Genomic DNA, 11,393 nt, shown 5'->3' on the forward strand with positions numbered 1-11,393 from the left:
TTCCTGCCTCAGTGACTTCTCTGACTTCCTGTCTCAGTGACTTCCTGCCTCAGTGACTTCTCTGACTTCCTGCCTCAGTGACTTCCTGCCTCAGTGTCTTCTCTGACTTCCTGTCTCAGTGACTTCCTGCCTCAGTGACTTCTCTGACTTCCTGCCTCAGTGACTTCCTGCCTCAGTGACTTCTCTGACTTCCTGTCTCAGTGACTTCCTGCCTCAGTGACTTCTCTGACTTCCTGCCTCAGTGTCTTCTCTGACTTCCTGTCTCAGTGACTTCCTGCCTCAGTGACTTCTCTGACTTCCTGCCTCAGTGACTTCCTGCCTCAGTGACTTCTCTGACTTCCTGTCTCAGTGACTTCCTGCCTCAGTGTCTTCTCTGGCTTCCTGTCTCAGTGACTTCCTGCCTCAGTGTCTTCTCTGGCTTCCTGTCTCAGTGACTTCCTGCCTCAGTGTCTTCTCTGGCTTCCTGTCTCAGTGACTTCCTGCCTCAGTGACTTCTCTGACTTCCTGTCTCAGTGACTTCCTGCCTCAGTGTCTTCTCTGACTTCCTGCCTCAGTGACTTCCTGCCTCAGTGTCTTCTCTGGCTTCCTGTCTCAGTGACTTCCTGCCTCAGTGTCTTCTCTGACTTCCTGCCTCAGTGTCTTCCTGCCTCAGTGACTTCTCTGACTTCCTGCCTCAGTGGCTTCCTGTCTCAGTGACTTCTCTGACTTCCTGTCTCAGTGGCTTCCTGTCTCAGTGTCTTCTCTGACTTCCTGTCTCAGTGGCTTCCTGTCTCAGTGTCTTCTCTGGCTTCCTGTCTCAGTGTCCTCTCTGGCTTCCTGTCTCAGTGACTTCCTGCCTCAGTGTCCTCTCTGGCTTCCTGCCTCAGTGACTTCCTGCCTCAGTGACTTCCTGCCTCAGTGACTTCTCTGACTTCCTGTCTCAGTGGCTTCCTGTCTCAGTGTCTTCTCTGGCTTCCTGTCTCAGTGTCCTCTCTGACTTCCTGTCTCAGTGACTTCCTGCCTCAGTGTCCTCTCTGGCTTCCTGCCTCAGTGACTTCCTGCCTCAGTGACTTCTCTGGCTTCCTGCCTCAGTGACTTCCTGTCTCAGTGGCTTCCTGTCTCAGTGTCTTCTCTGGCTTCCTGTCTCAGTGTCCTCTCTGACTTCCTGTCTCAGTGACTTCCTGCCTCAGTGTCCTCTCTGGCTTCCTGCCTCAGTGACTTCCTGCCTCAGTGACTTCTCTGGCTTCCTGCCTCAGTGACTTCCTGTCTCAGTGGCTTCCTGTCTCAGTGTCTTCTCTGGCTTCCTGTCTCAGTGTCCTCTCTGACTTCCTGTCTCAGTGACTTCCTGCCTCAGTGTCCTCTCTGGCTTCCTGCCTCAGTGACTTCCTGCCTCAGTGACTTCTCTGGCTTCCTGCCTCAGTGACTTCCTGTCTCAGTGGCTTCCTGTCTCAGTGTCTTCTCTGGCTTCCTGTCTCAGTGTCCTCTCTGACTTCCTGTCTCAGTGACTTCCTGCCTCAGTGTCCTCTCTGGCTTCCTGCCTCAGTGACTTCCTGCCTCAGTGACTTCTCTGGCTTCCTGCCTCAGTGACTTCCTGTCTCAGTGGCTTCCTGTCTCAGTGTCTTCTCTGGCTTCCTGTCTCAGTGTCCTCTCTGACTTCCTGTCTCAGTGACTTCCTGCCTCAGTGTCCTCTCTGGCTTCCTGCCTCAGTGACTTCCTGCCTCAGTGACTTCTCTGGCTTCCTGCCTCAGTGACTTCCTGTCTCAGTGGCTTCCTGTCTCAGTGTCTTCTCTGGCTTCCTGTCTCAGTGTCCTCTCTGACTTCCTGTCTCAGTGACTTCCTGCCTCAGTGTCCTCTCTGGCTTCCTGCCTCAGTGACTTCCTGTCTCAGTGACTTCCTGCCTCAGTGACTTCTCTGACTTCCTGTCTCAGTGTCTTCCTGTCTCAGTGTCTTCTCTGACTTCCTGTCTCAGTGTCTTCTCTGACTTCCTGTCTCAGTGTCCTCTCTGGCTTCCTGCCTCAGTGACTTCCTGCCTCAGTGACTTCTCTGGCTTCCTGCCTCAGTGACTTCCTGTCTCAGTGTCTTCTCTGGCTTCCTGTCTCAGTGTCCTCTCTGGCTTCCTGCCTCAGTGACTTCTCTGGCTTCCTGCCTCAGTGACTTCTCTGGCTTCCTGCCTCAGTGACTTCCTGTCTCAGTGTCTTCTCTGGCTTCCTGTCTCAGTGTCCTCTCGTGCTTCCTGCCTCAGTGACTTCTCTGGCTTCCTGCCTCAGTGACTTCTCTGGCTTCCTGCCTCAGTGACTTCCTGTCTCAGTGTCTTCTCTGGCTTCCTGTCTCAGTGTCCTCTCTGGCTTCCTGCCTCAGTGACTTCCTGCCTCAGTGACTTCTCTGGCTTCCTGCCTCAGTGACTTCCTGTCTCAGTGTCTTCTCTGGCTTCCTGTCTCAGTGTCCTCTCTGGCTTCCTGCCTCAGTGACTTCCTGCCTCAGTGACTTCTCTGGCTTCCTGCCTCAGTGACTTCCTGTCTCAGTGTCCTCTCTGGCTTCCTGCCTCAGTGTCTTCCTGTCTCAGTGTCCTCTCTGGCTTCCTGTCTCAGTGTCTTCCTGTCTCAGTGTCTTCTCTGGCTTCCTGTCTCAGTGACTTCCTGTCTCAGTGACTTCCTGCCTCAGTGTCTTCTCTGGCTTCCTGCCTCAGTGTCCCCTCTGGCTTCCTGCCTCAGTGTCCCCTCTGGCTTCCTGCCTCAGTGTCCCCTCTGGCTTCCTGCCTCAGTGTCTTCTCTATCTTCCTGTCTCAGTGTCTTCCTGCCTCAGTGTCTTCTCTGACTTCCTGTCTCACTGACTTCCTGTCTCAGTGACTTCCTGCCTCAGTGACTTCCTGTCTCACTGTCTTCTGACTTCCTGTCTCAGTGTCTTCCTGTCTCAGTGTCTTCCTGTCTCAGTGACTTCCTGTCTCAGTGACTTCCTGTCTCAGTGACTTCCTGCCTCAGTGTCCCCTCTGGCTTCCTGCCTCAGTGTCCCCTCTGGCTTCCTGCCTCAGTGACTTCCTGCCTCAGTGTCTTCTCTATCTTCCTGTCTCAGTGTCTTCCTGCCTCAGTGTCTTCTCTGACTTCCTGTCTCACTGACTTCCTGCCTCAGTGTCTTCCTGTCTCAGTGACTTCCTGCCTCAGTGTCTTCTCTGACTTCCTGTCTCAGTGTCTTCCTGTCTCAGTGTCTTCCTGTCTCACTGTCTTCCTGCCTCAGTGTCTTCCTGTCTCAGTGACTTCCTGCCTCAGTGTCTTCTCTGACTTCCTGTCTCCAGCAGCTGTTGAGGACAAGTTTGTCTCCAAGCAGAAACCACCGACGCCGACCGGAGACAGACCAGGTACAGACCCGTCCTCAATATTCACTAATAAACAATTACATGGTTAAATTAATACAAGTTTAATGTAACAGAAGTGCAGAAGTAGAATAACATCATTACTTCACTAAACTTTAACAAAAAATAAAAAATACTGACTGAAATGACGAACCGGTTTAGTTTTAGTTTGAATTAAAAGGAATTTGTTAATTTCTAAAAAAAATGTTTGTTTTTGGGGAGGCAGAAATATTAAACCACCAAGATCTAAGATTCACAGAAAATCAATAGAAAATAATAAATATCTTTATTATTAGAGTCCTGTTACCTTTGTGTTCAGACTGAACGCACGTGAAACGCTCTGTGACCTCACTTCCTGTCTGTAGATCCTCCCAGCAGCCTGGCCTTGTCACGACCAACCAAGAAGAAAGTCCTGATGGCGCCGGCGCTCAGTCTGTCTTTAGGTAATAAAATAAAACTCCACACGTGTGAAATTTATATCTTATTCTTTCTTTTTTGTTTATTTATTGGTTTATTTTTGGGTTTGTTGTTGAATAAAATTTTATTTGCTCTCCGAGGTTTTGGTTGGTTGGTTCTTGTGTTCATGTCAAAGCGCACATAAACAGTTTTTAGCCAATTTCAGTAAATATTTCAATTCAAGTTTATTTATATAGCACCAATCCCAGGTGTCATTGACGCTGGAGATGTTGGACACTGTGGACGCTGGGGATGCTGTGGACGCTGGGGATGCTGTGGACGCTGGGGATGCTGTGGACGCTGGGGACGTTGTGCACGCTGGGGATGTTGGGGACGCTGTGCACGCTGGGGACGCTGTGCACGCTGGGGACGCTGTGCACGCTGGGGACGCTGTGCACGCTGGGGACGCTGGGGATGTTGGGGACGCTGGGGATGTTGGGGATGTTGGGGACACTAGGGACGTTGGGGACGCTGTGGATGTTGGGGATATTGTGGATGTTGGGGACGTTGGGGACGCTGGAGACGTTGGGGACGCTGTGGATGTTGGGGACGCTGTGGATGTTGGGGACGTTGGGGACGCTGTGGATGTTGGGGACGTTGGGGACGCTGTGGATGTTGGGGACGTTGGGGACGCTGTGGATGTTGGGGACGTTGGGGACGCTGTGGACGTTGGGGACGCTGTGGATGTTGGGGATGTTGTGGATGTTGTGGATGTTGGGGACGCTGTGGATGTTGGGGATATTGTGGATGTTGTGGATGTTGGGGACGCTGTGGATGTTGGGGATATTGTGGACGTTGGGGACGCTGGGGACGTTGGGGACGTTGTGGACGTTGGGGACGCTGGGGACGTTGGGGACGCTGTGGATGTTGTGGACGTTGGGGACGCTGGGGACGTTGGAGACGCTGTGGATGTTGGGGGCGAATTTAACTTTTGTTGGTCGTCTTCAGGTCGCAGTGAGTCGACGGTTTCAGACGACTTCCCCTCGGCCTTCCTGTCCCCCTCACCTGAAGACGACGACGACGATGATGACACGGGGCTGGACTTCGACCTGGACGGCATGGAAACGCCCTCTGACTGCGAATCACTGCCCTTCCCCATGTACGACCTGGACATGGAAGGTGAGAGGTCAAAGGTCAAAACGGCTGAGGATGCCAAAGAAGATAAATTGTTTGTAATCCATCCCAAAAAACCTCCGATTACATCACAGGCTTGTTTTCCAGACGACCTGCGGCGTCTCGGTGTGGCGTCCCGGACTCGCAGAGCGGTCAGCCCCGGTCCCAGGTTTGATTCCCTGACTGGTTCTGAACCAGGGGCGGACCACAGTGTACTGGGGGGTCTGGAGCGGGAGGACATGGTGGACGGTCAGGGCACCAGGTGGCGCTGCTTCTCCACAGGTGAACCGCCGCAGGAGAGCCGGGTCAACATGAGCGTCCTGGAGCCGTTTCTCCGGGTGCTGTCACACGGAGGTACGGCGGCGAGCCAACTGTCTGACCGTTTACCTGCCGGTGAAGGTATCTGCTGGTTACCTGTGGCCCCTCCCTCACCTGTTGTACCTTCTCTGTCGTCTCTCAGGTTACTACGGAGACGGAATGAATGACATCATTGTGTTTTCTTCCTGTTACCTGCCGCGGAATAGTTTGGAAAACTACCAGTATGTGATGGATAACCTGTTCAGGTAAAGAACACACACACACCGTGTCTTGTTCTTGGTCTTCTTGTTCTTGTTGGTCTTGTTGTTCTTGGTCTCCTTGTTCTTGTTGGTCTCCTTGTTCTTGTTCTTGTTGGTCTCCTTGTTCTTGTTCTTGTTGGTCTCCTTGTTCTTGTTCTTGTTGGTCTCCTTGTTCTTGTTCTTGTTGGTCTCCTTGTTCTTGTTCTTGGTCTCCTTGTTCTTGTTCTTGGTCTCCTTGTTCATTTTGTTCTTCTTGGTGTTCTTGGTCTCCTTGGTCTCCTTGGTCTTGGTATTCTTGGTCTTCGTGGTCTTGTTGGTCTTCGTGGTCTTCGTGGTCTTCTTGGTCTTGGTGGTCTTCTTGTTCTTCGTCTCTCTTCGTCTCTCTTCTTGGTGAATTGTAACTTGGCGGATCATTATCACCTTCGTGTGACTGCTATCATCAGCCGCCAAAAATGTCTGCCGGCTTGTTTGCTCATTTGACTTCAATTCAGTTTAATCAAAAACTTACTTTAACACTCGCAACCCGCTGCAGCTTCCCCGGCCACCATTTTCACAAGTTTGAAAATACGTCAACGGTCCCTCCGCTTTCGCTACGTAGCCAAAATGGCGACCGAAGTGTCCAGCGTTCCACACTTACCTTATTGACCGATTATCCGTATGGAGGACCGTGTCTGCCACAAGCGAAAATGAACTCAATAAATAAATAAACATACGATGAAATGCACCAAAAATACATTAAAAATAAATAAATGTAGGCCTTCATTAAATTATACAATGAGACCTACATTGAAGTTTCTCTTTTAAGATGCTTCTTTATTTATTTGCCTTTATAATTTTTAAATTTTTTTCTAAATGTATTTATTTAGCTGTTTGTTTTAATACTTTTCTCTGTATTATTCTTCATGTATGTATGTATGTAACTTTTTATAAAGTATATACACCCCTCACATTTTTGACTCTTTGCTCCAGTGTAAAGTAGTGAGTAGCTTGTAGAACAGTGTAAATCTGCTCAAAATAACACGTCACACATCCATTAATGTCTAAACCACCAACAACAGTGAGGACACCCCTAAGTGAAAATGTCACACAAATTTAATATATATATTTGAGCCATTTGAGTTTTAATGTTTTTGTTGTGAGCCACTTTGAATAAAATCATCTGCCAGACAAAGGTCATGTAACATCAAGTGTTCTGGCTTTAAAACAGAGGATCACCAGAGTACTTTACAGTTCGTCCTGAGGGAACCATGACTGTGTTTATCTGCAGGTACGTCGCGGGAACTCTGGATCTGATGGTCGCAGAAAACTATGTGATCGTTTATCTTTGTGCTGGAGGTCAGAAAGACAAACTACCAGGAATCAGCTGGCTCAGAGAGTGTTACACCACCATCGACAGGAGGTAAACTTTCACACCATCAAGAGTGAATAACCCAAATGTTTGTTTACACTAAAATAACCAAAAGTCCTAATACAGGAAGTTTGGCTCTTCAGTTTCCTGATTTTCTTCCTCACCTGCAGCTCTTTAAAGGAAAGAATCTTTAAATTTTCATCTTCAGGTTTTGATGTTATTGTTGATTTGCTGATTTGTTTTTTTTTAGTTGAGCAGATGCAGCTGAACTTTAAGCCGGTTAAAGTCAGCTGTTGTTTCAGTCTCTGTCCAGTAGGGGGCGGCAGAGCTTCACTGTTAAAACGCATATCTTTGTTCTGCAGACTTTCTTCTCAGTTCATCATGTTCATACATAGGGAGGACAAAAAAATAAAAACAGCTCGCATCCAGTACAACAGCTCCTTTACCTGCCAGCTCAGAGATGCTGTACAGGTGTACCTAATAAAGTGGCCGCTCAAGGTTTTTATCACATGAGAATAAACTGCTTTCCTCCATTTTACCTGCACAAATAGCCTTCAGTAATCCTCACTCTGACGTCAGTACGTTCGTGATTCTGAACACAGCCAACGTCCAGACCGCTACCTGACTCACTTCCTGTTTGGCCCCTAGAGGATGGACTGGGTGAACCCTTACAGCGTGATAATAGGTGTGTGTGTGTGTGTGTGTGTGTGTGTGTGTGCAGGTTGAGGAAGAACCTGAAGAGTTTCTACGTGGTTCATCCCACCTGGTACATCAAAGCCCTCATTACCATCATCAAGCCCTTCATCAGGTCTGCTGCTGCCGCCGCCGCCGCCACCTCCTCCTCCTCTTCCTCCTCTTCACTCAGGAGCACACAAACCAAACTAACTCCACATTGTCTTCCTCCTCCTCTCCCATCTTCCTCTTCCTCAGCTCAAAGTTCAGCAGGAAGCTCCAGTTCGTCGACACCCTCAAGACTCTTTCTCATTTCATCCCCACTGAGCATGTGCAGATCCCAGACTGTGTCACGCAGTGAGTCTCTTAAATCTTTTATTTCTGACCAAAAGGCAGCAAAGTCACAGTTCATCACCCAAAAGAAGAATAAAAGAAATGGATCCACTTATAAAACAGAAGAGGAATAAAAACATTTCCACAGGAACTGAATCACCACAATAAAACATCGACAGTCCTTAAAATGTTCAGGGCTTGTTTTTAAAATCTTTTAAGAGACTATTATTAAACTTAAATTAACAGCCTGAGCCTTTAATTTGCTTAAATCACTGAACTCACCTGCCTGTATTTGGGACAGGCCTTTAATTCCTTTACCATACCGGTAAATCTGAATGAACAATACTATGGTAGTCGTTCCATAAAATGAACCGAACGACTGATAATGTGTAGCATGTCCATACTGACAATGGTTTAAACATTTATATTGGTATGCACGATCCAATCAGCTTAGAAGCAGCTGAAAAGGGCGACCCGGTGGGCTTCAAGAGGTTTTATACATCCAAAGAAGTTATATAAAAACAGACCAGGCTACTATTTGAGACCAGGCTACTATTTGTCCAAATGTGTCCCAACACCAGGCCAGTAAACAAGTCAGGTGTCTAACTGGGATTCTGATGTTAATTGAAGTTTTACGGTATTTTTTTCCTCCTCTGGTTCTAACACTCGTTCTGTAGAAAACAACTTCTCGAAACTTATTGGAAAGTGAAACATGTTTGAATTTTTTGGCGCAATGTTCATAAAAAGTTAGCTCATCAGAGAAAAGATTTGCTCGTAACTTCATCTTGAAGCAAGCAGGAAGCTCCGGGTCTGAGACGCGAAGCCAATGAACCTGCGTCCTCTCCAGCAGCCAGCAGGGGGCGACTCCACCGGCTGCAGAAAGAAAATGTTTCTACTTGTCAGCTGATTTATTCCCTCAGTAAACACTTTCCTGATGAGTTTATGGTCTCAGTCGCTAGTTTCAAGTCTTCTTCAACACAGCATGATGTTCATTTAGTAAATTATGGTCCCATTTAGAGGAACAGAGACCAGGAAGCAGGGGAGGCTTTAGGGCGGAGCTACAAGCTGATTGATAACTCAGCGACCTGTCAATCAGGATAGAGGCGACTCGTATCCGCTGCTCTGTGTACGTTTAACCAGCGCCGCTGAAAAAGCTTTCAGGAGTCGTCTGCTCATTTTTCAGTAAGTACGTTTAGTTTTAAACCTGTTTGTCGCTAGCTGAAATTAGCATCCCAGCTAATATCACAGTTAACGTGAATAACAGATGCACGTTGCTAACCACGCTAGCTAGCTCCACCCTCTGCAATATGGTCATGTCTGGTTCCAAAAACCAAGATGGCGACGGCCAAAATGCCAAACTGGAGGCTTCAAAACGTCACGTATAAATGTTCTTTCATACCGTCTTTGCTTTTAACTTTGTTTTTAAAGACAAATTATTTTTCACCTCTAATCAAACCTGATGATGTCATTTCTGCTCCCTGCAGGTACGACCGGAACCTGCACAGGTGAGACTCCAGGTGGCTGCTGGAGTCTCCCTCCCTTCTTCTGAGGTAACAGCTTTAGCGTCTGTTCGAGGACGACTGCCGGCTGTTGGCGAGCAGCGTGGAGCCAAAATGGAGGTGAAGAACAGAAACTCATCCAGGCCTCCTGCTGCTCCTCTGCATCTTCTGTCTTCACTGTAATGCTGGTTTCACACACAACGTGAATTTTACATTGCCCTCACGTTTATCGTTTGAGCTTGACCGCTGAATGCAAATAAACGCAACCCGCCATCACTACAGCTGTATGAGTTCAAAATAAAGAATATGCTGTGATTTAGTTGGAATAAACGGATCAAACTGATGCCGAAATTACTCCATCATGATGCTGATTTGTTTAAAATATTAAGTCATGCTTTGTCGGGTCGGTCAGCAAGATGACAAGCAAACAACTTTTAAAATGCTTGTTTTCTGAATGGAGTTCGGCTCGTTCAGGGCTACGCTATGCTACCTTCTTCCAGCGTTGTGTGTGAAGCCAGCATAAGAGTTTATTGTAACGTGTCAAACATGTCAAGCAGTGTGAAAATATTAACTTTCACTCTGAAAGATAACACATTGGCATATTTCATATAATGAAACACAGCGAACTAATGTTTCACCAAGCTGTCCCTTTGCATTATGAGGGCAAAGTCCTGAAAGGTATTTTGTTATCTTGCTGCCACAAATGATTACCTTGTTAGCGCAGGGTGGATTTTTTTTATCTTGCAAGACAGAAAATGTGCTCCTTGTGTTTGTTAGGCTCCAACGTGTTTCCTCTGCAGGTTCCTGTTATTGTGTCTGACGGCTTTTATTTGGTGTTTGAACCCTTTTTAAAGTTCAATTCGCACAGAAGATGAAAAGTATGATTGCTGCTTTAAAACCTCTTTGAATAACATCTTCGTGAATAAGAGCCCGAGTGTGTCCGTTTGAGACTCTTCAAGGTGAAAGTTTTTGTAACCTGGTAAAGGTTTTTTTAAAAAGAAGCTCTTTCAGTATTTTCGGCAAGAGTCTCTGCAGGATGACTTTGTTTTTGTTAAAGGTGAATTATGTTTGGTGCTGAATAAACATCATGATGTTTCAGTATTTGGATCCAGTGCGTCCAGTTCCTCCTTCAGGTTTGATGTTTCTGAAAACTTTTATCGTCATAAATCCTCTGACACTAAAACTGTTTTTATTGTACTGGGAGGTTAAATGCTTTGGCACTGGCCTAGAGGTGAGTTTAAAAAGCTGTGGTGCTGGTCTGTGGATTTTTCCAGTCTTCATGATATGCTATGCTAACTGTGTGCTGGCTGTAGCTCCGTATTTACTCTACAGACAAGAGAGTGGAATCAATCTTGAACATCTACCAAGGAAGAGATTTCACTCTCGGCACAGAAAATATTTTTTTGTGTTTCGCCTCCGTTTATGAGGTCTGTTTGGGATCAGCTGCCACAACTGCGTACCTGTGAACACCTTGACTGTGTGTGTGTGAGTGAGTGGGAACACTGTGTTCATTTATAGAGAACAAGAAAACAGCTGTGTGTGTGTCTGAAACCAGCCGCTGGACAGGAAATGGACCCTGACAGGAAGGAAGTGAGGTAACTGCTGAGGAAACCCAATAAACAGGAACACAGACCTGTGTGTGTGTGTGTGTGTGTGTGTGTTCATAGTACCTTTGGTGTTCGGCTGTTTTGCACATCAGTGACAGACTAGAGGCAAAACAAAACAAGCTGTTAGCCAATCTGATTTACACGCTGTGTGTTGTTGGCTAGTTACCACGCAGCAACCTCCGGGTCTGAGAAATGAAGCCTTAAACCTGCGTCCTCTCCAGCGGCCAGCAGGGGGCGACTTAAACCTGCGTCCCCTCTAGCAGCCAGCAGGGGGCAACTTAAACCTGCGTCCTCTCCAGCAGCCAGCAGGGGGCAACTTAAACCTGCGTCCTCTCCAGCGGCCAGCAGGGGGCGACTTAAACCTGCGTCCTCTCCAGCGGCCAGTAGGGGGCGACTTAAACCTGCGTCCTCTCCAGCGGCCAGCAGGGGGCGACTTAAACCTGCGTCCTCTCCAGCGGCCAGCAGGGGGCGACTTAAACCTGC

The 11,393-nt window shown here is 47.8% G+C and overlaps 1 protein-coding gene across 5 annotated transcripts in view; it reads left to right on the top strand.

Moving 5' to 3' along the window:
- Positions 1-10,370, top strand: part of LOC123976575 (BCL2/adenovirus E1B 19 kDa protein-interacting protein 2-like) — a 14,711-nt gene extending 4,341 nt beyond the window's left edge. For 4 of the 5 annotated variants that reach the window (XM_046058867.1, XM_046058866.1, XM_046058868.1 and 1 more), the window contains 9 exons: positions 3,269-3,331; positions 3,691-3,768; positions 4,730-4,900; positions 5,003-5,248; positions 5,355-5,457; positions 6,719-6,850; positions 7,521-7,607; positions 7,730-7,828; positions 9,289-10,370. In XM_046058867.1, the coding sequence (XP_045914823.1) occupies positions 3,269-3,331; positions 3,691-3,768; positions 4,730-4,900; positions 5,003-5,248; positions 5,355-5,457; positions 6,719-6,850; positions 7,521-7,607; positions 7,730-7,828; positions 9,289-9,313 (1,004 nt within the window). In that variant the 3' untranslated portion in view covers positions 9,314-10,370. The remainder of the gene's footprint in view (positions 1-3,268; positions 3,332-3,690; positions 3,769-4,729; positions 4,901-5,002; positions 5,249-5,354; positions 5,458-6,718; positions 6,851-7,520; positions 7,608-7,729; positions 7,829-9,288) is intronic. The other variant, XM_046058865.1, reaches the window with a different exon arrangement.
- Positions 10,371-11,393: the final 1,023 nt, after the last annotated feature.

This window comes from Micropterus dolomieu, linkage group LG09, assembly GCF_021292245.1.
Source record: "Micropterus dolomieu isolate WLL.071019.BEF.003 ecotype Adirondacks linkage group LG09, ASM2129224v1, whole genome shotgun sequence".
In the NCBI taxonomy this organism is placed as follows: domain Eukaryota; kingdom Metazoa; phylum Chordata; class Actinopteri; order Centrarchiformes; family Centrarchidae; genus Micropterus; species Micropterus dolomieu.